The sequence below is a fragment of the Pleurodeles waltl genome, chromosome 5 (assembly GCF_031143425.1).
Source record: "Pleurodeles waltl isolate 20211129_DDA chromosome 5, aPleWal1.hap1.20221129, whole genome shotgun sequence".
Lineage (NCBI taxonomy): Eukaryota > Metazoa > Chordata > Amphibia > Caudata > Salamandridae > Pleurodeles > Pleurodeles waltl.
Window position 1 is genome coordinate 1,175,098,914 of NC_090444.1, and position 27,305 is coordinate 1,175,126,218.

General features: G+C 44.4%; 1 protein-coding gene across 3 annotated transcripts in view; it reads left to right on the plus strand.

The window, feature by feature from the left end:
* The window catches only part of HSF2 (heat shock transcription factor 2), a 248,010-nt gene that overhangs the window by 206,357 nt on the left and 14,348 nt on the right, over window positions 1-27,305 (plus strand). For all 3 annotated transcript variants that reach the window (XM_069235401.1, XM_069235403.1, XM_069235402.1), the window contains exon 11: window positions 21,594-21,647. In XM_069235401.1, the coding sequence (XP_069091502.1) occupies window positions 21,594-21,647 (54 nt within the window). The remainder of the gene's footprint in view (window positions 1-21,593; window positions 21,648-27,305) is intronic.

The following is a 27,305-nucleotide window of genomic DNA, read 5'->3' on the forward strand; positions in this document are numbered from 1 at the left end:
TAGGGTATATATCTCAGATTTTTTTTTTTAACCCCACCAGAGGCACCACGCATGACACTAGCGCCATCATAGCTCAGAGCAATTAACTTCTCTTTACCACTCTGCTCTGGTGATATAAGGTTAAGTTCAGTAAGAATAGCTGCTGAAATTGTATTGGCAGATGAACCTTTCAGATGCGAGAAGCAATAAAATCTTTCTACCACATTGGAATTGCCATCAATGTAGTGAAATACAAGTAATGACTGTGTCTTGGTAGAGACATCAGTTGTATCATCAACCTGGATAGCCATGTAATCAGTGCTTCTTAATCGCTGTACAATGGTTTCTCTTGTTACCTCTAGCATACAGTCAAGTAACTCATTCTGGATTGTCTTAGAAGTGCCTTTAGACACAGTTGCGCTTTTCACGCGTGCTTCCATTGCACTGTCTATTCTGGACACAAATTCAACCAGCCCTCTGAAGACACCTGGATTTAGTGACTCTTGTGTTTCATCATGGCCTCGCAATGCCAATTTAAAGGCTCCACAAAATTTCACACAATCACTTTTGATAATATATAATGGTTCTTATCAACCTCCTCATTATGTTTGATTACTCCCTTGCCGTAGACTTCATTTAACTGGAGTGCAATATTTTATTTTCCAAACAAAGATAACGTTAATACATTGGTCAAGTGGGATTCACTGGAGTCGTGTCTCTTTATTTTTTCTGCCAGATGCTTTAGATCAGTAACTCCTGTTCTAGTCCAGCTAACTTCACCCCCAAAGAGCAAGCAGGGGAAACAGAACAAGGCATTCTTAGAAGAACTGGCAGTAAGCCACTCCATTTTATCAAACCATGTTTGTGTAAACCTGTGTGTGTAACCTTTCCCCCGGTCTTTTGCAGACTGCTCAATGTGTATGTCAGGTTTCTCTGGTCCTAGTGCTTTAACACGAAGTTTGTCTTTGGGTGTCATTCCCAGAAATGGTTCTGTCAGTAAACTGTCAACTGTGTTCATTTTTGCAAACAATTAAATGAACAAGACAAAGAAAGGCTAAACTAGATTATTTATTCTTCCCCCACTTGCAATTACACTTCAAGTTACTTTTTAGCAACAGGTGATTAACTTTCTGCTGATTTAGTAAATCATGCCTCCTGATAAAGTATCTGCTGAGTTCCTCAAGAATCTGGAGACAACCTTTTGCTGAGTTCCTCTCTTGTTCCTATTGACAAGCTATCTGCTGATTTTCTCTGGTGCCTGGAGAACATTTTTCTGCTGGTTTCCTCTCTGCTGCCTGAGGTTTAGCTATCTGCTGACCTCTTCCCTGGTGCCTGCGAATAATTGAAATGTTATAAGCTTTGAGACTATGGACCATTGAATACACATCAGAAACCACTGAACAGCTTGAATATGTTAAAAGCTTTTCATTCTGAATTTTTCAGCAACATCAAGGAACTGTGGGTACGAATGATGCAAAGCAACGCAGCACTGGATTTAAGGTACTGTGTTCAGCAGGTGGGTTCCTGTAGCTGGCCCACGTTCTGTCACGGTCGGCCTGAGCTTGTGACTTTGACCCAAGAGCTTTTCTTGACGTCATCAAACACCCTCTCTCACCTGCATCCAGTCAAAAGGTGGACGAAGGCTGAGGACTGACTGAGGTCAGGGATGCAGTCCGTGCATCAACGTTCTGCAGGCTGTCAGTGCCTGATTTTTGGGGACAGTTCTGAAACATCCCATCTGTTTAAGTCCTCAGAAGCAGACACACTTTTACATAGCGTGATCGTGCTCGTTTTTTTGTTTTTCAATTTCAGTGCGATCGCCAGTGCTTAATATGTGCTTGTTGTTTCCAGTGCTGATCACCGGCACTTATTTTTGAGGGCCGGGGCTTATTTTTCTTCCTCAAGCATTTGCTGTGAGCAAAAGACACATAAGGGAAAGGCAGAGGAAGGGGAAAACGAAAAAGCGTCTCAAAAGGAGAAAGTAGAAAGCTGCTAGAGTGAGCTGAAGGGGCAGGGAGTGGCTTTATATGGATTGAAGAGGCACGATGTGGCTTCAGGATTACACCGCCTCAGTATTCCATGTTCGCACGTTTAATTGCAGCAGCCGCGTGTTTAAGAGGAGGGCTTTGGGCACCAGCACGTTTTTATTAACAAATTAAGCATTGGTGATCGCGCTGGGTTTTGCATAGCACGATCGCGCTCGTTGTCTTTTCTTTCAATTTATTTGGCAAGAAAAGTCGGGTTAGGAGTTTACAATGCTAATAGCTCCAACGATGAAATGCGAGACCCGTTGCATTGCAAACGCTTGTTGCCAACTTTTGTTGATAGTGCTGATGGTCTCACATTTTGTCCAAACACTTTTCGCATTTATTTCTGATGCTGTGACACTTTCTAATTACGTGCGCCGTACTCTTGTTTGCTTCAATTTCAGCTGACGTTTGCTGTTTACAAAATTAGCTGAGACAGAAACGATCACAAAATGTCCGCCAGTAGAGCTGCTCCCATAACTCTAGTAAGAGAGTGATAGCTGAGGCGTGTTTTCTTGGTGAGGGCGAATCCTTCCTCAGTGCACTAGTGTATCCATTCAAAATTGGTTGGTGTGTGTTTAAGGGCTGAGCAAGAAAAGGTCACTCTTGGAGCATAGACTCCCCCCATTGCCTGGTAAAATGCAGCTTCTAGTGCCTGATAATAGTGCCACCATCTGTCTGTAAGTGAGCCAGAGAGGGTGGTATGGCACCACCGTTTACTGGACAAGATATATGTACCTGGAGTTGAGGCACGTGTCACCACTGCATTAATACATGTGCATGTGGATATAACACTCACTGCACCCTTCTGTCATGATCTGGTGGTATGGGCCTAAGACACACATCACCCTCTGTTATTATATTAGTGTATATGGAAATATTCCACATTGCAGCTCTCTGTTGATAGATATGCTTGTGACCTTAGCAGTGCTTAATTTGCGCCAGTGGCTTCAGGTGTTGGCACTCCGTTTTGGGGACCTGGACTTATTCATTATCATTTACTTTGACCCAAAGAAAGAGAGAGAAAAGAGAGCTACAACGGAGAAGAGAAATATAGGAAAACAGTGACAAAAGGAGAAAGTATGGCTCAAAATGTTTAAAAAAAAAAAAAAAAAAGCCGAAAAAAAAAGACAGGAAGAATAGAGTGGTGAAAGAAAGAAATGAGGTGGAATCAAGACTAGGCATTCGGCAACCATGGAATTCAGCAGCACTAGGGTGAACTCTTAAGAAAATCTTTGAGTTCCTGCTTTTATTATTTTTTCCTTCACATTAAGCACCGATCCACAACTATTGTTCTTTACAACATTTATAAAAAAAATATAACACATTTGAAGTTGGACGAAAATAATAAGTTATCATTATTATTCTTAAGTCTCAATCAGGGTCATGGCTCAAGGAAGACTAAGAACTCCAAATCACACCCTGCTCCACAGACTTTTGCTTTAGATGCCAGAGACGGCCGTAGCCCACACTGACGGTATTGTAACCCAGAGTGAAGAAGCATCTTTGGGTGTAGGTGAAACCCTCATCTGGAAAGATCCTGCCACCATAAAATTTTAAAATAAAATAAATACATTACAAGTTGAAACAAAATAAATCCGCCACTTTTACATCTCAAGCTATGCCAACCTTTCAAGGCTGCAAACCACCTTTCAGAGGCCTGATACTGTCACAAAAACTTCCTGTTCCAATATGTAGGCCAGCCTGCCACCACTGTCTCCTCCTTGAATAGCAAGCGCCAAAGCTTTGGCCAGGCGCCTGTTTCTGGTGGTGAATGTTTAAACATATTTCTCGCCCTCTCCTCATGCTCTGATGCGCGTGCTTTCTCCACCGCCATCCTCTCCGCCCGCTCCTCCCACACACCTTCATCCCAGGATTTAAATTATCAGACCATGAAGGATGGTTTTACTCCCTACTGGTAAAATCTGGACACGGCCTAGGGCCCCTGACACCCAGCTGCTAAATCTTACTAACTGCTAAACGTGTAAGGGGGAGGCAGGGTGTGAAGCCCCTCCATGCAGCGACAGAAAGCCAAGACATCTGTTCTCACTTAGAAAGCAGTTAGGGGAGTTCAAAACAAACTTGTTTACTTTGGCAACTAATCCAAAAATAGCTTGTGACAGGTGGAGCCGAGGCTAACGGCTAGGGCTGTCAGATTTGGTCGGAACACGGAAATCTGGATCAATCCCCAGCCTCCACTCAATATCCTGTGATTCTCAGAAAATAACTTAATTCCCCCAGTGTTACACATTAATTACGCTGTATAAAACTGCAAAAGTCGCCATAATATTAGTAGCCTAAAATTCTGTCCCTACCTCCATTCAGTCAATCCACCGAACGTTCAATGCTAGTATTCCTGTCTGCCACACCCTTTCTCAGCTCGTCACGGGGTGAGGTCCCACCCGCAACTTGTGGCAAGTTGGGAAAGGGTGGGGTGATGCTCTCCACTCCCTGATAGATGTGGAGGCTAAGCGCTTCAGTGCTTGAATGAAAAAGGCCTGGGGCTAACTTGGCCTCAGCGTCATCAGGGGGTGGAGACTAGGGCTTGATGCTGGGTCTTTGCTGAACTGATGACCTCACAGGCCTCAGGGCTGTGAGATTGTCAGCCCGGCAAATAGACTTACTTTGGGCCTGCCTACGGGAGCAGTTAAAGTGATCATGTGACGTCACATCACTTCACTTGTCGAGCAACATAATGCTGGTGTTGGTGAGTAGGGGAGATAGTGCCCCCTGTTTTATAAAGTTACAAGAGGGTATTATTTTTAAATAAAAAAAATAAAAAATGATCGCTTTGTTCTTTAAAGGGGGCGGAGCCCCGACGCCCATGTACTGAAACCGCCACTGTTCAGAAAATATCAGCAGTTAAGAGAGGAAAAAATGAAAGTTTTTTTGTAGTTCTGGAGTGTGCCGGAGCAAAGATTTTAGATCAAAGCAAATTAAGACACTTTTACTTTGTGATGCTCAAACTATAAATATACATGGGCACCAGATTTCCACACATTATAATTTGTGTGCTATATAGTTTTTTTTTTTTTGATAAAGAGATTTTATTAAATTTTGCATAAAACAATTATGAATACAGTACAACATGATGCCAACGGGCATCAAAACAGTAATGGTCAAGTCCTCGGTCCCTGCCCCTTTTATTACTAAATGTTGCTCACCATCCACTCTTAAAGGCCCGCTACATCCTCCCACTTCCCCCATATCTTCTTATGTTTGTGTAAGCAACCTCTGGCCTCGTACACAAGTTTCTCCCGCTGCGCACACCAATCCACTCCCCGTCTCCACTTAGCCAGGGCCGGAGCCACCCTGGCCTTCCAATCTGCCATTATGTCCCTTTTGGCCACTAGACACGCCACCCCTAAGAAGGACCGATCTGCTCTTCGTAGCTCTGTATCTCCCATGACCCCGAGAAGGAGGGGCAGTGGTGACCTCTTTACCTCCTCCTGTAGGACCTCCGATATCTCTTGCACCACCTTTTCCCAATAGGCCATTATAATCGGGCATGTCCATACCATGTGGTAGAAATCCGCTGTATGATACCTGCAGCGGGGGCATTCCGCTGTGGGGCGGAGGCCTGCTTTATGTAACATGGCGGGTGTGAGGTATGCGGCATGTAGGAAATAGGATTGTATTAAACGGAAACGTGTGCCCATTGTTAGGGAGCGTGGGGCCATTAGTGCTTCTGTCCAGTCCGCTTCCTCCATGGATCCCACCCAACTCTCCCACCTTTGGCAAAGCTCTCTTAGGGGTCCCCCAGTGGCGGTGATTAAGGTGCGATAAATCTGAGAAACCCCTCCCCTTCCCAGGTCTCCCATCAGTGCCTTGGCTTCCATGGGGCTGTTCTCGGGTATGGTGTCTCCTGTCTGCAGGTGAACTAGTAGGGCATGGCGTAATTGGAGATATCAGTGGAACTGTGTTTTGTTTAAGGAATATTGTTTCTGGAGGTCTTGAAAAGATCGTATATGTGTCCCTCTCCAAACATCTCCCAGCGTGGAGATCCCTATGGTGTCCCATTTCTGGAAGCCCTCCAGACCTGCCACATGTATCAGCTGCTTCCCATGCCATAGCGGGGTTTGTTGGGTTAGACGTCCCCACCACCCCGTCACTTTCTGGGCTGTACGCCATCCCAGTAGTACCACTTTGGTCACATCTGGAGTATCCCGGGGTATCGGGCTCCCGTAGAGTATGTCAAGGATCCGTGGGTAGCCCATTGTCTGTAATTCTAGTTGGTGTGCGGGGTCTGTCCATCCACCTCCCATCCAGTCATTGATTACAAGTGTGTGCATCGCTAGATAATAGTATTGAATTTTCGACATGCCCAGTCCACACTCATATACATCCCTCTGACAGGTTTTTAGCGACAATCTTGTACGTGACCCACTCCATATGAATTGGCGTGCTAAAGAGTCCATCTCCTTGAACCATCTCACGGGGATGGGGTGTGGGAAATTCTGCAGGAGGTATAAGAGCCTGGGGAGAATCATCATCTTGTACAGCGCTATTCTACCCAGTAAATTCAAGGGGAGGGCCTTCCAGCGCAGAAGGTCGATTTTGATTTTCTTTGAAAGCGGCGCGACATTGAGTTCCCACGCTAGCTCAGGGAGAAGTGAGATATGTATCCCGAGGTATTTAAAGCTGTTTCTCCGTACAGGGATATTTCGTTGCCAATCTATACAGTCGTGCGAGCGATGAAGGGGGATCAGTAAAGATTTGGCTGGGTTCAGGGTCAGCCCTGAGGCTTCCGCGAAAAGTCTAAGGATCTCTAGGACGCGTGGGCCGCTTTTGGATGGGTTGGAGATATACAGGAGCACATCATCTGCGTACAAAGCCACTCTGTCTTCCGAACCAGAGGGCCAGTGCCAGCCCTCGGTCAGTGGGTCGCTTCTCATTAGTATCGCCAGTGGGTCGCTTCTCATTAGTATCGCCAGTGGCTCTATCACTAGTGCGAAGAGCAGGGGAGATAACGGGCATCCCTGTCGAGTCCCACGGCCAATGGGGATTGGGTCGGAGACTACTCCATTCACCCTGATTCGAGCCGTCGGGTTAGAGTATAGGAGTTTCACCAGCTATATAGTTTTATCAGTAATAGTGTATGTCTGTGCAATGTTCATTTGAATGGAAAATATAGTGTCTGTGAATGCCAGTGCGCTACAGTGCGATGCTGAAGTAATATATTTGCAGGAGTGTGCTCCAAAATGCACCGGAGCTACATACCACTTTTCTGCTAAATATATTTGCTACACTTGGTGTCAAGCTAGGATTTTTCACAATCACTATGACTTCAGTGATGTAACGTTGATGTCAACACCACCACTCTAAAAAAAAAATAAAAAAAAAAATAAATTGTTCCAGCACTGCTGGTGCAAAAGTGCTAAACTATGTACCTTCGTCTAGTTATAAAGCAAACTCTTGCAAGTATTCCCAAGCATGACTGCAGGTGAGCCTTCCAGTATTCTTTACTGCTGTTTTTTTTTCTTCTACTTCACAAAGCTTTTTCAACAGAGAATGTGCTCACTAAATGTAATTATACTCAATCATCCCACTTGTGTATGACTTCACACATAAATCTAGAAATATGGATGACACCGATGGGCCAGAGCTGCCAAGTTTGGATCTGGGGAACCTGGTTCAAGTTCCGGGGTTGGCTGTGGGCAAATCACTGAATCTCCTGTGCTCAAAATAAAATGAATCTCACCTTATGTACTTACTGAGCCTCGTTTTATCACAAAACATGGATATAAGGCCTTGCCCCCACACTCTGCAGAATGTATTTTTTTATTTGGTAAAATCACTGCTATCACTACCAAGATTCTTCAGACGCCTTGTGATTTTAGAGAACATATGCCACAGGCGAGCAACCTACTGAAAAGTGTTCCAGCTCCAGTGGAGTTCACCATCAACCACTTTTTTTTGTGGACAGATCAGTATCTTGACCACAGTCCAATAAATACATATCGAAGGGCATGGTCAAGATTGTGGCATTAACAATTACTTTTAGAGAGGAATACGGAAAATTGTCAGGGATGTGTTCTATTTGTATTCTCCAGTATTGGATCTTTCATAAATTCATATGCTTGAATCATTCCCTGTCGTTGAAGTCGGAGTATTTTGAAAGCATGCCAACTGTTTCATTTAAGAAATTGATCCTGCTTCATGTCCTTTTAAAACTAAATGGTTTGCAAACGTTTTTAATTCTGAAAAGTGGTTTGTGATTCCAAAAAGTTTGGAAAGCATTATACCAATTCCTTTTTAGGAGTTGGAAAAGTTTTTTTGACTTCCAACATGGATTATGAATGGATATCGATTTGGTATCTAGAAGAGATGTGTTGTAGGCATTCACTAAAAATACTGTATCTGCATCTATCAAATCAGTGTGTCTGGACATTTCTACTTGCAGGTCCCTCAACTTGTGAATACCCCGTGGCCAGAGTCTGGCTCCTGAAACTCTTCAATAGCTCTCATAGCACCAGAGGGCGAAGGTTCGACTTCTGCATAGAGCACATCATACCTGTGATGTCACTGGAGCCATAAACCATCTACATCAGTGTGGTAACATTAATTCCTTTTTTACTGCCCCATCAATGCAGTCTGGAGCTCTCTGTCTCTTCAGGATTTGTTGATGATTTCCCCAAATTTTCTTTGGGTGCAGTGAAGCGTCTCCACCGAAAACGCTCAGATTTAAAAACAAGTATGGACTTTGATGGGCAGATATCTATTACAGACTCTTGTGAGATCTGCCTTTGCTGTTTGAGTTACAATGATGATAAAATGGTCTATGAATCGTATTGAAGAATGCATCCCAAGCCCATAAAGGAAAGGGAATGCCAAAATGATCATTGTGATAGTGCTAGAATGTCAAGGGCACTGAAAGTCCTGGCTAAGGTCAAAGTTGTCACCGTCGTCCAAATCCTCCAAGACAAAACATAAGAAGAAGAGGCGGCATGAACCAAAATGTTATCACTCTTCGAAAAGTAACTCACCAAGACCCCGGCCTCACCACTGCCATCAGTGTTGGACCAGGAACAGATGCAAGAATCCACAAAGGATGTGACGCCTGCGGCCCCAGCAGACCCGGTGCTAATCCCTGATACAGTACAGCTGCCGGCTCCAACTCCTAGGCCCCAGTCTGGGCAGCCTTATCCGGAAATCCCCAAACCTGGGAGTGACCCAGCGATGTTTCTAAATGCCACATATGTCATTTTCCTGAGATCCGTGGTAGTCTCCGGAGCGTCGACTGGCCCCATGGGTCTAATGGCTTTTGTTTTTGGAGGTTTACCAACGAAGTACCATTCCAGACCCTTTACTCCATTGCTGCGCTTGCCTCCCGTTAAGTGGACTGTGATTCCCACACCGTGCTAACCCCATTGATGCCATGACTGATGCCCCGACTGATGTCACTTCTATTAATCATCTGGTAAACTTTGCTTTTGGCACCAGTTCTCGTTACCTCCCTGGCACTGCAGATGACGGCACTGGTGCAGCAAACAGTGTCGCCACCGGCACTTCTCTTGTCTCCTACTACTGAACTGACTGCACTGGCATCACACCTTTCTTGACCAGAGACACTGTCTTTAATGGAGCTTGCACACCACCAAGAAACTCAGCGGCTAGTGGAAGGAGGATGGTTTTTCTTCAAGGACTCAGATTCTTGGGAAGACCCTAGTCCAGATGATGATGGGGACGGTCACTCTACATTGGACCCAGATTTTGCACAATTTTAAGATGCCTGTGATCTTGAGACATCCCTGCAATTGGAATACTATTCTATCCGTCTGGACATCCTCCACAGGAGTGCAAGCCTCTTGGTCCTCTAAACTGGTACCTTGTGTCTTCCCCACCACTACATAACACATACACACTGAACAAAGAATTGAAAAAAATGAACCAATTTGGAAAGATGGGGTTCTCTGCTCTGGCTCTCAAATCACTTAAGGCCACCTGTCTCCTCTATAGATAAGTGCATGGCCTTTGGGATATGGCACAGGCAATTATCCCTAATTGGTTGGATGACCTACAGGGTCACTTTTCAGAGATGGTTGGGCGATGGCCAAGCTGCGGCAAGCAAGTCATACAATCTGGCCAGGACACAGCAGGCTCAGTTGCAAGACCATGGGGACATCTGTCTCCCTATGCCACATGCATGATTCCAGAGGTCTTGATTCTCCCAGGATGTCCGGACAATGCTGATGGACCTCCCTTCGATGAATCCCGCTTCTTCAGTTCAAAAGCCAGTTCACCCTTGGAAAGGTTTAAAGACAATAAAGCCACTTCCAGGTTACTTGTCCTTCAGACCCAGCCAAGAGAGAATTGTCTGTTTTGAAATTTGGAGGCTTCTCCAGAAGATTTTTATTTCAAGGTCCGAATAGCACACCCTGCAGCAGCAACAGGCAAATCCCCTGTATAAGCAGTGCAGAGGTTGAAGCAAAGGAAGAACCACAGCCCTGCCTTTTGCTCCCACTTCCTCCTTCTCTTCCTCCCCAGCCACCGCAGGGAATCGGCCCTAGTTTCCCCTTGCCTGACCACAAAAAGACTGTTGGAGGACGGGTATCCTCTTGTCCACAAGCACAGAAGGCCATTGTTTCAGGCCTTTGGGTCTTGCAGATTATGAAAAGGGTGTGTGTCTTACCCTTCCAGCAAAATCCTCCTTCTTCCTATTCTTGTCCAAGTTGATGTACTCCCTCCAGACCACCCTTGTGTCCTGCAACAGAACATTTTATTATTACTCCAAAAGGGCACAGTGGAATTGGTTCCAGAGCAGGAACTGGGACATGGGTGCTACTCCTGGTATTTCCTTGTCCCTACAAATGACAGTGCTTGCTCTTTAGCCAGTCAGGGACGTTGTGGTTCTGAATTGGTTCCGCATGAAGCAAAATTTCAAGATGCTGTTTCTGGCGTATGTACCGCTAGTGCTGAAAGCCAAAGAATGGATGGTGTCTGTTAACAGGCAGGATGCCTATTTCCATCCCTACCCTGCTGTCACACAGGCAGTGTCTTTGCTTCATAGTGGCATCCGAAAAGTACCAGTTTGCTGTCCTTCTGTTCGGCCTCCGTTCTGCACCTTGAATCTGAGGTTTTGGCAGTGGTTGCAGCCCATTTCAGAAGGGAGGTAATCCCAGTAATCCCTTACCTAGACAGCTAGTGCATCAAGGCCCTCTCTTCAGAGATGGTGTGTTGTGACCTGCAGACAACAGCTGCATTGCTCTTCGATATGGATTTTCGATCAACGAGACTAAGGCCCTCGTTAAGAGTCTGGCGGTCCTATGACCGCCTGAGGCGGGGTGACGGTCTGATCACTGCCAAAGTGGTCAGACCGCCACATTATGAACATAGCGGTTCGACCACAGTCAGACCGCCAGTTTCCCTCCACTGGATGGACTGGTGGTGCTGGCGGTCCTAATCCGCATGCATGCAGCGCTGCCTTAGGGATTATGACCCTCCACCAACGTTTACATGGCGGCCTAAGTCTTACCTGGTGCATTCTCAGTGCATCCTGTTCATAAGGTTTGTATTGGGCACCACATAGAGATGGGCCTTTGCTCCTCCTCGGAGGATTCAGGATATTCAGGCTATGATTCTGATGTTTCAGCATAGAGCAGTCATTCTAGTCCTGATGGTCTTATGCCTGTTCAGTCTACTATCCCATTGCATTCTGTTGATCACTCATGCACGCTGCCACATGAGGGACCCTCCACTGGTACCTCTACAGGCAGTGGTTGCAACACGGTGAAGATCTCCATTGCAGTATCAAAATCTCTGGGCATACTGCAGCAGGCCTACGATGGTATAACGTGGAAGGAAATCTGTCACCAGGGAAATTGTTTACCTCCCACTGCCATTGACAACAGGGGAGCCCATCTGAAGGAATGTGAGATCAGAGGTCTATTGAAGACTAGAAGTTACACACCATTCTGATGGAATTACAGGTCATACCACTGGCTGTCAAAGCCTTTCTCCCTTCCCTTCACAGACTGTCTGTACAGATGTTGATGTAGAATATAAATGTGACTTGGTACCTCAACAATCGGGGGGGGGTAGGGTTGCATTTTCTGTCGGGAAGATCAGCGGCTCTGGTCCTGGGCTCAGGACCACAAGATTTGCTTGGAAGCAAATCATCTTGTTAGAGAGCTCAATATGTGAGTGGTCAGTCTCAGTTGGTGTAATCTTGCCAACCGTGAGTGGGAACCACATCAGGAGATAGTCCAGTACATCTTCAAGCCCTGGGGGACACCTCTGGGGGATCTTTTTGCCATGCACAAGAATGCTCACTGCACAAAATTCTGTGACTTCCAGTATCTTCTGCAGGGAACATTGTGAGACATGTTTAGCTTGGAATGGAACTGTTCCTTCATTAAGTTTCCCTTCATACCCTTGAATACTCATGTTTGAAGAAAATAAATTTTGACAGAGGTTAAGTAATTCTGAAAGCCCCAGATGGGCCACAAAGGGTGTGGTATGCAGACTTCATTCTCCTCTCCCTGTGCCCCCTGCTCTGTCCACCCCTCACAAGATAGACCTCATTTTACAGTCGCAGGAGTAGGTTCTGCACCTCAACCTCCAGAGCCTCCACCTACATGCCGGAAGATTGAGCGGCATCACCTGAGTTCATATTCATTGCCTCCCAAAGTGGTAGATGTTATTTTATGTTCCCATAGAAACTCCACCAAAACAGTTTACACAGGCAGATGGAATATCTGACTGCTTCTCATCCTAAGTTTCATACTCTTGCTAGTCTGGCAGGGGTGCGCAGTCAGAACGGTTAAGGACTACTTATCAGCCATGTAGGCCTTCCTATGCTTGCTTGACCAGCGCTCACTGTTTAAATGAACATTCTTATGAGGTTCTTAAAGGGGCTTATGAACACGTTTCTCCCCTATCCCTTTATAGTGTCTCAGTGGGCCTCAGCCTTGGTTTTACGTTTCTTAATGGTTCCACTTTTCAACCATTACACAGTTGCCATTCATGGCTGCTTATTTTCAAGATGGTCTTTTTGATTGTTATAATAATGTTGGCTAGGTATGTTAAGGAGTTGTAAGTACTGAGTGTAAAACCACCATTCACCTCTTACTTCCACAAGTTGATGGTAAGAGACAGGGCTGCCTTCCTGCTGAGTGATTACTCCTTTCCACCTAAGCAAGTCAAACATCACTCCCGGCATCCCACAAAGGGAGAAGAGAGACTTCATGGACTTGACACAAAGAGGGTAGTCCTCTTTTACAAGGATAGAACGCAGGAATTCAGACTGGATGCCCAGCTCTTCAAAGGCTATATGTGGAAGGTGAAAGGCAAGGTAGTGCACAAGAGGACATTATCAAGGTGGATAATGCTGTGCATCAAGGGGTGCTATGCCTTAACACACAGGGATCCTCCAGAAGGTATATAAGCTCATTCCACTAGAACAAAATCTTCTACCTCTACGCTGATGAGAGGGGGTGCCAGTAACATAGGTCTGTAAGGGGGCAACCTGGGCTTCTTGTCGCACTTTTGCAAACCATTCCTGTTTCGACTCTTAAGTAGTAAAGGCCACTTCGCAAGCTCAGTCCTTCAAGATTTTTGGTATAACCAGCCATGCTCCCTCCCCCACTTGTGTACTGCTTGGGTAATCTATTCACAATGTGAGGAATCTGCAGGTCGAAGTTGTAGGAAGGTGGTTCTGTATGAAAAAGGAGATATATTGTGCAAAGAGTCCAGGGGTTTCCTTACTAGTGGACAGGGGCTTGCTCTAGCAATCCTAAGGTGCTCTATTAGGGGGTAGTGTGGTCGAACAGTCTTAGGGTTATCAGAGAGGAGTGTTAGACATCTGCAAATACACACAGTCAATAAATGAGACACACAACTCAATAAAGAGCACCAATTTACAAAAAATAAGAAGTATCTTCATATATGTTTAGACACCAGAACCAATAATGATCAGGTGAGTACGTTTTGAAAGAGAAATACTTTTAGGTTTAAAAGGTCAACACTTGATGTATTTTTCAGACGCGGCAATGTCCCCCTATGGAGGGAAAACAAGTACTGCATACAGGTATAGTACAGTGACTTACGGGACCAATCTCCTGGACTTAAGATAAGTATTGGACAAGGGTCAAGGCCACACCAAGTGGCACTGGGGCAGCAGAGTGCAGAGGTGTAGTACGGCGTTGGGTGCCCAATGTTAGTCAATTGGGATCGGTCTATTAGAAAAGAGGCTGCAGGTTTGGACTGGGAGTCCAGTTGAGGTGAACCAATAAGTGGGTAAAAATCTTGAGATGCTTGGGGACACCTTTGGTCCTCTTCTCCAGGGGACAGGGGCGGCAGGTGCAGAGGTGTCTTGAGGGGTTGGGTTTTCTACACTGGGAGCACTTGAGGTTGAGGGGGCATGCGAGCAGGGACTACAGGGAGTGTCAGTGAGTCTACAATGGGCAAGTGAAAGGTGTGCTTTATCTCTGGAGGGCTGGGAGACCACGCTGGCATTGTTGGCCCACTTCGACTCGGGCTAGGCAGCTCAGGTGCAGTGGAACTTTCAGGTGTTGGGTTTTCAGCGGTCCGCAGTCCTCGCATTTCTCTTGGGGTGCCTGCAAGATGGAGGAAAGCAGCTTCGCTGCTCCATGGAAGTTCCAGAATCTTTGTTGAAGGGAGGCAGTCCTCCCAGGCTTTTGGAAGCACAACTACTGCAGGATGAGACAACTTTTGCACAATTCAACAGGAGCAGCAGACAGGACAGTAGGGCTGGGTCCAAATAGGGTGCTTCCTCCTCAGTCTTCGCTTTGCGGCTCCTTGTGTCCTTCTTCTGTAGTAGGTCAATAGGAATTTGATTTCCTGGTGCCAGGAGCTCTCCTAAATACTGAATTTAGGAATGTTTAGGGGAGTGTAGGGTAGTAGCCAATGGGCTTCTTACCCTTGGGGTCACTACATCCCCTATATGACCAGTTTGTGTGGGTGTTGGAAATGGCCCTTTTTGCAGGTTTATCCCCAAACGTTTTGCCTTTTTCCTCCTATTTTTTCTGACCTGTTTTTGTTGGTCTTAGGACTCTGGGCGCTTTACCACTGCTGACCAGTGCTAAAATGCAAGTGCTCTCTGTCTAAATTGTATTGGTGATTGGTATCTCCATGATTGGCATATTTGATTTACTAGTAAGTCCCTAGTAAAGTGCACTATGCGTGATCAGTCAGGGCCTGTAAATCAAATGCTACTAGTGGGCCTGCAGCACTGACAGGGGCCACCCACATGAGTAGCCCTGTAAACATGTCTCAAGCCTGCCACTGCAGTGCCTCTTTATGCAGTTTTTAACTGCCATTTCAACCTGGCAAGTGCACCTACTTGCCAGACCCAAACCTTTCCTTTTACGACCTGCAAGTCACCCCTAAAGTAGGTCCGAGGCAGCCCTAGTGGCAGGGTGCAGCGTATCTCAAAGATTGGACACGTACTGGTGTGTTTTACATGTCCTGATAGTGAAATACTGCTAAAAAATTTTTTTACTATTACAGGGACTCTTGCTCCTGTAGGGTAACATGGGGATTGCCTTAAAATAACTTTCAAGTGTAATTTCCTGTTGGGAGCAGATCGAGATTTGGAGTTTGGGGTCTTCGAACTCCGAATTTAAAAATACATCTTTTGGTAAAGTTGGTTTTTAAATTGTAAGTTTAAAAATGACACTTATAAAAAGTGGGCTTTTTCTTTCTTAACCATTCAGTGCCCTCTGTCTGTCTGTGGAATACACATCTGGGTCAGGATGACAGTTGGTCTGTTTGTGAAATCACTCTAGACTATCACATGAAGGGAACTGAGGTGTGCCCTGCATATCCAGGTGGGTGATCCTAGGCTAGAATGGTGGGAGGAGCTGACGTGCACCTGAATAGGGCTGTATCTGTCCTTGAACCCCCTGGAGTTTGCCAGGGGCCAAGGCAGGGTCTTGTGTACAACAAAGACCTTCCATTGAAGTTTGCCTACTTCAAAGGCAGGAATGAATGCAAGTACTGGATCTCTGAGACCACAACTTTAGAACACCACTTTAGAACACTTTTGGACTGAGCACATTCTGCCAGGAAGAAGAGCTAGATGCTTTAGGGGGGACTGCCACTCTTCCTGTTACTTTTTGTGCTGGCCTGCTGTTTCTGTCCTGGGAGTGAAAGGACTGGACTTTGCTTTCTGCATCCTGCCTCCAAAGGTTTTCCAAGGGCTTGAGCTGAGCTTGCCTACTGTTAGAGGGTTGAGGGAAACCAAAGACTTCATCTGTCAGTGCCTGGGCTCTTCTGCTGAAATTCCTGACTTGTAAAGTGGTGCCAACTCCAATCCCTGGGCCCTTGAAAGTGTAAGCTGGTGACCTGAAGCTGGAAATCCACACACCGCTGCTGAAAAACTGATGCAGCGCCTGTCCCATTGCTGGAGAATCAGCGCAGTGCCTGTCTCATGGCTGCGAAGTTGATGCAGCGCCTGTTTCACCGCAACTCCATCAACACAGCTCTTCTGGATTTTCCAGGCATCGCCCCTTGGGCGTCAATTTCTCATAGACCCTGCACCGCAGTAAGGAACCAAGGCTGCGTGTTCGGAAATTAACACATCACTTTTACTACGAGGAAAAACTTGACATATTACTTCACTTGCCAGTAAGGAACCGACGCAATGCCTCTCCTGGGTGGAAAGAATGACACATCACCTCCCCTGCGCAATAAGGAACCTACGCATTGGTTTGCTTTTTAACGCCTCACCTCCCCTGCACCAAGTTTGTTTTTGATGCATCCCACATACTTTTTGCTAAAAAGATACAATCATTGATTCCTATGGATTATGACCCATTTCCTCTTTGATATCTTTACTTGTGCACGTTGGATTATTTTTTGGGTCTGTTTTACTCAGATAAATATTGGCTATGTTTTTCTAAACTCTTGTGTAGTACTTTTGGGGTGTTTTTCACTACGTTTCTCTCTCTGTGTGTGTGTGTGTGTGTGTGTGTGTGTGTGTGTATGTGTACATAAAAATAATTTACACATTGCCTTGAACCAAGCTACCAAGGGACCAAGGGGGTGAGCAGGGTTTATCTTAGCTGTGTGGCTACCTTAACCTGACTAAAGTGAGGGTCCATACTTGGACAGGGTGCAAACCACTGCCATCTAGAGACCCCATTTATAACAGTTGGCATAACCATGTCCCAGATTTCCTAGTTCTGCTATCACCAAGATGGCAGACTTTCAAAAGTTGTGTCCACATCAGGCAGCACAGCTTAGGGATGGGACTGACCTGAAAAGTGGGCATGCCTCTCTTACTACTAATTTACCTGCCTGTCCAGGTGCCAAATGGGCCCTGGGGCAGGGGGGTCAGCATCACTCCTTTGAGTGAAGCCATATCTGCATACCAAGGGAAGTGGACTTCATTGAAGTTCCATGCCTTGGAATGCAGATTTGCAGGTCATCTTGTTGTGTGCGGTGTGTAAACACCTCTCCCAGAGCAGGCTTTGTTTCTGACCGCCGAAAGCAAAGGCTCTCACCCTTGGAGGTCACAAGCATGTCTTGTGGTAGCAGGCTGGCTAAGACTAGTTAGTCAGCACACCAGTAGTTGGTAGGGTTTCAGGGCCACCTGTAGGGTACCCTCTGAGTGCATGTAATCACAAATCCATCACTGTAATCAGTGAGGGTTTATTAATAAGAAATGTTTGATACCAAACATCCCGATTTTCAGTGAAGCCCTCATGTGGCTGGGGAACTCTTATTGGCCAATGTTCAGCACATGCACTTAGAATGGCTTCCTTGTTAGCTTGTTATGTCTAAGAATCGACAAAGTCATTTGCTGATGCAAATATGCCCTCACTTGTAATATAATGCATCTTGCCTTAGGGCTTTAAGGCATGCTGTAGGGGTGACTTACATATATTGCACACAGTGTTAGGAAACAGGGCACATAGGCTGTGTGCCATGTCGTGTTTTCACTTTTAGCAGCACCAAGATGTGCAGCCTGCAGTGGCAGTCTGTGTGTGCTCGGTGAGGGGTCTACAAGTGTGGCACAATACATGATACAGCTCTTGGGGACCCTTTTGGTACCTGGGGTACCAGTTATTAGGGACTTACAGGGGGCCCAAATGTATTGCAGATTGGGGAACAATTGCATAGTTTTAATGGAAAGAGATCTGGTACTGGGGTCCTGGTTAGTAGGAACCCAGTGCACTTTCAGTCAAACTTGCAGGCAAAAAGTGGGGGTGACCATGCCAAAAAGGGGCACTTTCCTACAGAAGTGTCCATCAGAAGAAAAAGTGCTTACTTTCAGTAATGCTCTTTCTGGTGGACATTCCATGTACTTGGTGCTTTCCCTATACTTTTTTCCCACAAGCCCCCACACAATGTGATGCTGATTGTATATTTAAAAGTTGATTTTCACGGTATCCTCACTAGACTGATAAAATGTATATCAATCTCACCAAAGGCAAAAAGTTGAATGCAGCTTTGTTGTTTTCGTGCCTTAACAGTTGCTTTGTGAAAGGGTTGAAGCTCGTCTTTCAAAGAAAAATGTAGTAATTGGATTGTCATTGGCAACCAAGAATTGCAGCTGCCTATTCTTGGTGTTGACTCAGGGGACATCTTTGTTTAAACTCAGAAGATAGTAGTGTACTCCTCTGTGACTTTTTATAGGCAGGCATTGTAAGTGGCTTCCCAAAAAATGTGCGCCGTGTACTATGGAAGTAAAAGAAATTCAGGAGCAACCCACAGACCAAGGTAGGATAGGGTTATATCAAGAAAAAATCAAAAGTCAGACTAGATATCAAAGCTAACCAGTTATTAAACAAGTCTGTGATACAAGTCATTTCTGTCTCCGACAGATGTGGCTCATAACAAGTACATTGTTACAAGGAGACTGTATGCATGTAGATATGGTTATTATAGTTATGTACGCAAAAGAAACATTACATACAGTCACAGATAATGTTTGAGGTGTCTAAAGGTAGTACTTTTAGAAGTGGGTGATCACACGATGCAAGTGGAATAAACAAAAAACAAAATAGCACTGTAAACGTGATCAATTAAAAATAGATAGACCTAATAAAAGCCTGGAAAGTATTTTTCAAAATGAGTTCCCGTGGAGCATAGATAAATTAAGGAGCGTTCAGTGCTCCGGGGTAGTCAATGTAGGACGCTGGCTCTTTATATATTGGACAACAACGAGGTACACTGTATAAAGAGTCCAGATAACCCCAACTGTCTGACAGAGGCAAATATGATAACCTATGTGCTCTGTTTTCTGGTAGTATGGGGGCGAGCAGGTAGGCTTACAGAGGGTAGTGTTAAGCATTTATTGCACACAAACGCAGTAAGTGGCACACACTCAAAGAAATCCGAAACCAATTTATAAAAATAACACCGACTTTTATATGAATTTAGATACCAAGATCATTGTAATTGGGTAAGTACCTTTCAAGGTATTAATTTGTATAGGTTTCAGAAGTTCACAGTGCAATTTCTGGATAGGTAATGTTATCCTATAGGGAAAACATATACTGCATTTGGGCACTTGTCAGCAACTTACGGGACTCTTCTCCTGGATTTAAGATGAGTATGGGGCAAGGTTCAAGGCAGCACCAACAGGTCTTATCGGGAGACCCTGGGGTGTCCGACTTCAGAGGTGCTTTTAAGTTTCAGGTGCCCTAATGTTATCCTATGGGAAAAGAAACCTATACTGCATTCGGGCACTTAGCAGCAAATTACAGGATCAGTTATTGGTAGTTAAGAGTAGGGGGCAGGGTCCAAGGCAGCACCAGGAGATCACTTCAGGAGGCACTGGGGCATCTGGTTGCAGAAGTACCCATTTACTTTAATGGGAAACGGTCCTGTTACAAAGATGCTGCAAGCTAGGACTGGGGAGCCACTCCGGGCGAACCCACGGGGGGCCTCAGTCCTTGAGATGCTCAGGCATGTAGGAATACCATTGGTCTACTTCTCCTTGGACTGTGGGACTCGGGTGCATTGGTGCTTTTAGGTATCTGGTTCATGCTGTGGGAGACATTGGCAGTTAAGGGGGCCTGCACAAAGAAGCTTCAGATGGCGATTGGGATCCACCAAGGGTGGATTCAGTTTTTGAGGGTCTCAGGAGCCCATTTGCACCCTCACCTCCCTTGGATTCCGGCCGTGGAGTGCAGTTTTAGGGGACATAGCACACAGGGTGTGTGTCATGTCGTGTTTTAACATTTTAGAGGACCTTGTCACACAGCCTGCAGTGGCACTCTACCTGATTTTGGTACTGGATCCCTTAGAGTGGCACAAGATATGCTGCATCTCTTCGGGACCTCCTTTAGTACCTATGCCCTATGTACCAGGGGTCCACTTACTAGGGACTTAAAGGGTTGCTTAAGGCCTTGCAATTGGGGCTGTAGTTACCAGTTACCTTGTTTTGGGGAAGGATTACTGGCATTGGAGACCTGGTTAGCAGTAACCCAGTGCACTCCAGTCAAAGTTGCATCAAATACCAGTCAAACAGTGTGTATGGGGGGGGACTACTGCAACAAAAAGCCAGTTTCCTACAGCCAGTAGAACTCCCTGCATTTTTTATCACCATATGTAAACAATTGCATTTCAAACGTTAAAGTGATTCCAGGGTCTCATTGGGAGAAAAGAGAATTGCAGAGCACATCACTGATCTTGAAACGCGTTCCTAGTGATGAGGCTCGGAGACATCAAGACAAATCACCGTTTCTACATTTATAAGGTTTCCTTGTAATGATTTGCCTAATATACCTATTTTTAGCAGAAGATAGAAATGATTAATATCTCAAACTTGTTAAATAACTGTTTATTATTGATAACTGGTCAAATAACTCTTGTTATCACATTTATATTTTCTCTGACTTTGTTGTTTTTTTCTAGTTGACTATGAAAAATTAAAATACACCTAACTTATCGAACGTGACCTCTATTCCTGGATAACTTGGCTGTTTACTAAGGCTATTCCCCTTGTACGTTAATGTAATCACCAGGGAGGAAATGTTGCCCATTGGCGCTAAATTGTTTACTATTAAACTCAGGGACTTGGGTTATAATCCTGATTTAGGCACACTGGAAGATGTTTGTTCCTGGGCAAATCCCTTAATATCCAGCCCCCAAAGAAACTAACTGTAAATATGAAACTGAGTGCAACTTTACATTTGTGAATTTGTTGGATTGTGTAGTTGCTTATGGGCATCCACACTTGATGTAGCTTCCCCACCCATCCTTCCTATTAATAGATGATGCTCTTCAACCACATTTAAGGTGGGTGAATGAATGAGACTAACTGTGCAGCATGCCGTCTGTAGAGTGGCATTCACATTTTCAAATTCCTTTCACATGGAAGTCCAGAACAACATCAGTGTTGATGCAATTAGTGTTGGGTACTCAGTTTTTAGTTAGATTTTCATCAAATATCCTCCTCTGTTTGTTTAAACAATTGCTTTATATGTGCATGCCCCTTGAACTGTAATGTGCAAATAAAATAATGTAGAAGTAATTATGTGCTTTGGGTAAGACACATGTTCATTTCTGTTAAACAAGTTTTATTGATGGTCATTCTAAAGTTTGCATTATATGATTTGTCACTAATTTGTTGCATTTGTATTTTACCCATGCACTTTTCACTTTTCTTTTCAGCTTTTTACTAGCAGTGTGCAGATGAATCCAGCAGATTTTATTAATAATACAAAGGTAGGTGTTTTTATTGTCAGTAGATAGCACCTTTTTCATTTAAGTAAAAATGTTTCACTATGATGATAGTACTAATCCAATCAATACTAATCAGGTTGATGTAAAAAGCAGACCCCCTAATTTTTGTTCAGTGATATACTTTTTTCAAATGAATCCTTGAGTCGCAAAACCTCGAAAGCAAAAGTATACTGCTGGTAAATCAAGGGTGTAAGACAAATTCTAAGCACCAAGTATGCTTCACCCTATATATATTACAATAATTTAAAGTAAAAGTGCACTGTATCACAGTCACGACCATTGGTCTTTATGGCATTTTGTGATCCAGTCCTGAGGTGGCCCAGAATAACATCAAAAAAAGACCATCTAAATGATTTCTTTAAGGTGTGGTAAAGAAACTTGAAATATGAAAAACATACAAATTATATTTGGCCTATAATATTTGAAGTGTAACTGTTTGATCCATAAAAGCACAAAGTAACATGACCGCTTTAAATAGACAATGTTACATATTGAAACAATGCCATGTTATTGGATAAAAGGCTTTTTAAAAACCAATTCATTTCAATTATAAAATATACTGTTGTTGCTCACTTTCTCCAGTTGCACTTCTGTGTATTACTCTGCATTTGCTACCTCTTCTTCAGTATTTTGTCCAGTGAAATAGTGTTGCCTATAAACTGGCAGAAAATGATTTGCCATGTGTTGCTCGTAAGAAGTGTGTCGAATTTATTTTGGGTGATACCATGTAGTTGTGCGTAAAATGTGTTCTAGCAAGTCTTGTTTTCTCTGTTAGATCCTGAGTTAATTATTTTTCTTTTTGTCTGTCCTTTCAATGTGTGTTATTCAATTGAGGAGCAAGACCTTGAAACAAGTTCTACTATCTGTTCAGCATAACGGGTACTTTAGGATGTTCTCTACTACACTAGATATCCACTGGTGCCACTCTTTAGGTTACACAATATAAAGTAGTAAAATTCTCATTGTATCAATCCAACAAATCCACAGTCAAATACTCTTCCTAGTTTTCGACGCAGTTTAATGCTTAGTATTTTTTTTTTTATATATATATGCCTCCCCATTATGCTTCCATAATCAGGTTTAAACAACCACAATCAGCACATTACCTGATTAGACCAAGGTTTCAAGTCTGTATCATTGACAAAAAATAATGCATTACTAAATAATGTTCCACTTGCCAGTCAATACATCCTAATTCTTTTAAATGTCCTTCATTCAGTAGTATTTAGTGTATCAATACACACATCACTCCATGCACAGTTTTAGAGATTCTTCACTTTTCCGTGGCGCAAAAATATTTACACATAAACATTTTGATTAATAGAAACTTCATTCATTGTGCATCTTTTATAAACGTGTTCATATATTTATTCAGTTCTTTATACAATTTAAATTTGAGGGCAGTAAGAATTGCCTTTCATAGCTTATGTATGCTAGTGGTCAGCTATGTTCAGCCGAAGATGTTCTGCATAGAGCAGGGTCATGTTTTAATTTCCCAAGATCTACCGGAAACCCCTTAGAACTGGGTCTGCTCTTACCTGGAAGGTCGGATATCTACTAGTAAGACCGAAAAATAACAGGCATAGAAGGCAACTCTGCATTGTTTCTTGTCTAATCATGAACTTAGTTGACAGTACACCATTTCCCTGTATGGATGCAATCAGTTGAGTACCCCCCATGAGTGGATGTCAATCCAAATGTCAGCCTTTGCATAGCTGCAAGGTGAGTGCCGTTCCTTTGAGATGCATTATTCTCCAACTCGAAAAACACAATTTCCCACCAAATCCATGCAATTAAAAACCTTGTGAAGGTTCGGTCTGGTGGACCTTCGGGACATTAAGTGATGTTAGCCGGAATAAATAAGAGACATGACCATTGACATAAATAGTTGGCCAGCACTTATAGAGGCTCTTTATGTGAAAGCAAAAATATTCTTGGGTGCTGAACACTAATTGGAACAGATTGAATCTTTTATTAAAATGTATGTATACAAAGCTTTGATAAAGCATTATGCCATGTTCATCCAAGACAAGCTAGCATTTGAAATACTATATTCATTTCTGCAGGCTACAACTGGATTTCAGAATCCCCTTGAAACAACCAGGGGAAAAAAAGCAGGGAGGAGCATGAAGAGCTTGATCTATCAGTAACTCCCGAACCACATCAATAGGTGCAGGAGATGTTCCTCTGTGAAGAAGACATGGAGGAGCAGGAGATCTTTCAGGACGACGAAAGTGGCAACCATCAGCGGCAGGACCTCGAAACTGACTCACCGGAGGAAGTTGTCAACACTTATCCCTCAGAGATATTGCCTCCCGATTACATCTCAATTTACAATGGTGTGGTGAAGAGCGCAGCAGAGAAGTATGGGGTACAACTAGAAGACGAGAGGAATGAGGCTTGTTTTCTCCTAGAACCACTTCTACCATCCCAGAGCAAAAGCCAATACCTCCTCATGATGCCAAGCATTCTAGATCAAGAAAGCAAAGCTTTTAGAGAGCCAGCATATAGCAAGGTAGTAACACTGAGGATAGAAAAGAAATACAAATACTCCTCGAAACACCCAGTTTACATCAGGGTAATCCATCATTGTGACCATCATTGAAACCATAGCAAGAAAGAAAGCTAATGCCACAACATCCACAATACCTCCCCCCTGCCCCCCCGTGACACAATGGAGAAATGTGCACCTCAACCACTAGGCCCACACCCACTGGGAAGCGGTCTGAGCTCTGAAACACCTCCCAGGACAGTGCCTAAAGAGAGGAGCAGCACTAGTAGAGTAAGATTAAGCAATAGTGAACACATGCTTGAGGTCAGCTTTAGACATAGCTGACGCACACTGTTGGCAACTCATAACAGGAACATCTGTGAGGTGACACACCTGGCTACAGGTGTCTACATTTAGAGATGAGGTTCAGGCGAACATCATGAATAAACCTTTCTGGGGGAGATCCTGTTTGGACCCGCTGTGAACAACACACTACAGGAGAAGAAAAGGGATAATGACATCGCTAAGACCATGGGGACATTGCAGTTCCATGGTCAACCAATAAGGAGGACAATACCATTGTGAAGGCCTGCATGCTGGGGAAGCTTCCAAGGCACAACACAACAGTTGTCTTTCCAGCAGCCAGCTCCACATCAGAGTGCAGCAACAGTACCAGCAATGCTAGACCTTTCAAGGCGGAGCCGGAGGAAAGGGACACCCTTCCAGAGGAGCCAGCCCCTTCAATAAGTGACTCTGCTTACCAACCTTCTCACTGCATAACAACAGTGGGTGACAGGAGAAAGGCCTTCCTCCAACAGTGGGGGAGGGTCAAGGCAGACAAAGGGATCCTCAACATAATCCAACATGGCTACTGTATAGAACTCGTAAAGACGCCTCATGGAGTCAAACCAAAGCAAAGACCACATTGGGAGGAGAAAAGGCGGTGCCTATACAACGTGAAGGCACTACTGCAAACAAGGGCAATAGAGGGAGTGCCCCCAGCAGAAGTCAGCCAAGGAAACTACTCCGCATAGTTCCTCATTAAAAAAACGGACAAGTCGCTAAGACCAATCCTGGCCCTTCTCTTCCAAAACAAGTTAATAAAGACACAGAAGTTCAAAATTACCACACTGCAAGAGGTCCTGCCACAACTGCGGGGAAAGGACTACATGGCAACCATAGATGCTTAACTACACATTTCCATGAAGTGCAAGTACAAGAAATATCTACGGATCTTAGTCAACAAGACACTACCAATTCAGGGTGCCCCAATTTGGGATCAAGTAGCGCAAGAAATCTGGAGATTGGCCATCCAGAGAAGAATAGACCCATTAACAATACACCTGCTGGACATGGAAAATGGAGAACTAGACAGACTAAGCAGGCAAGCATCCATATCACACGAATGGGAACTAAACTATGTAGTGCCCCGAGAGGTCTTAGGGCACTGGGCGCATACGTGAGTTTGACCTTTTCCCAACACTAGAAAATGCAAAATGTTAAGACTTCGCATCCAGGCACCCATGCCACCTCTCTCAGGAGATTCCCCTTTCGATAGACTGGTCAGGGAAATTTACGTGCACTTTTCCACCCATTCCTTTCATATCTTTAGTGAGAAACAATTGCAAACAGTCTCAAATAACACTGATCCCAGTTGCGCCATAATGAGCAAGACATACATGGTTCTCAGCCCTGGTGGAGATGGCACAAGGGGATGTTTAAAAAAAAGGCTGCCAGGAAAGCACAACCTCCTCTCCTTCCAGGGAGGCAAGTTCCATCACGTGGACGTAAACAGTCTGAGTCTGGCAGCCAAGCTCCTGAAACATAGAGTTTGGACTCCTGAACCTTCCAAAACTTCCCATGGAAGACCTAAAGAAAGCAAGAAGGCTGAGCACAAGAAAATGCTAATTGGCACAATGGCCTAGATATATTCTGTGGCGCAGAGACAAGGGACAGCTCCTCAGCCGAACTGAAGACACTAAAGTGGTCAGGTACCTAACCCACCTGCTAGGCAACAACCTGATGTATTCCTCATTAAAAGTACACTTAGCAGCAATAGTAGCCTACACACAAAGCCACATCGGAAGGTACTTCACAATGTCAGTTATTAGAAGGTTCCTGGAAGGAGCAAAAAGAGTAGCTCCACCCAGATCGAACCTGTCATCAGGGTGGAACCCATACCTGGTACTAACACAACTTATCAAAGCACTGCCGCTACATAATGCCGAACTGTGGTTCCTGACCTTAAAGATCTCCTTCCTAATCACAATTGCATCGCTGTGCAGGGTGAGCAAGCTGCAGGTACTAACCACCAAAGAAGTCTACCTGCAAATACACCAGAATAGGGTAAGTAACTATGAGGATCGCCCCCTGTTGCCTCCCAAAGATCATTTCACAATTCTACGTGAACCAACCTTTCCAGTTGCCGGATATCTTCCACCTGCCAAAAAAACAGGCCAAGGAAATGCTGCATACAGTAGACTGTGCAAAGTAGTGATGTACTATATAGAAAGGACAGAGGAGGTCAGAAAGGGAGGCCAGCTCTTTGGATCTTTTTTTAAGTCTGAACAGGGGCTCACCAGTAACAAAGGGCACCATTTCAAGGTGGACAGTGAAAACAATCCAGTTATGCTACCAGAAGGCAGATGTTTGCTTGGAGGTGACCTCCACAAGGAAGAAAAGAGCCATTGTGGCGTTTCTAGCAAACATGCCCTTGAACAACAGAAGTGTGGCTGCCACATGGTCATCGGACCACACCTTCATCAAACAACATTGCATAGGCATTCAAATATACAGGAGGGACAAATGGGACAGAGACTACTGAAACATGTGTTCGCAAGCTCAGCCTCATTTTAACACCATCTTACAGGAGTTACCTGTGAAACTGCTGCATAATCAATGCACATCTGTGAGTCCAGAAAACAATTCATGCTGCCAAATGAAATATTTATTTACCAGTAGGAGTGGTTATGCAGCTTCAAGATTTTTTTTTTTAATTCAATTGCGACCCTCAACCCAACCCGGAAATAAGGTGACACAAAGAGGGAAATAAACTGTGATATATATAAAACAGCAAGCATTTGTAAATGCAATAGGTTTTACCTATGTGATTATTAAAAATGTTTTGTTTTTGTGTTGGCTTGGTGAGT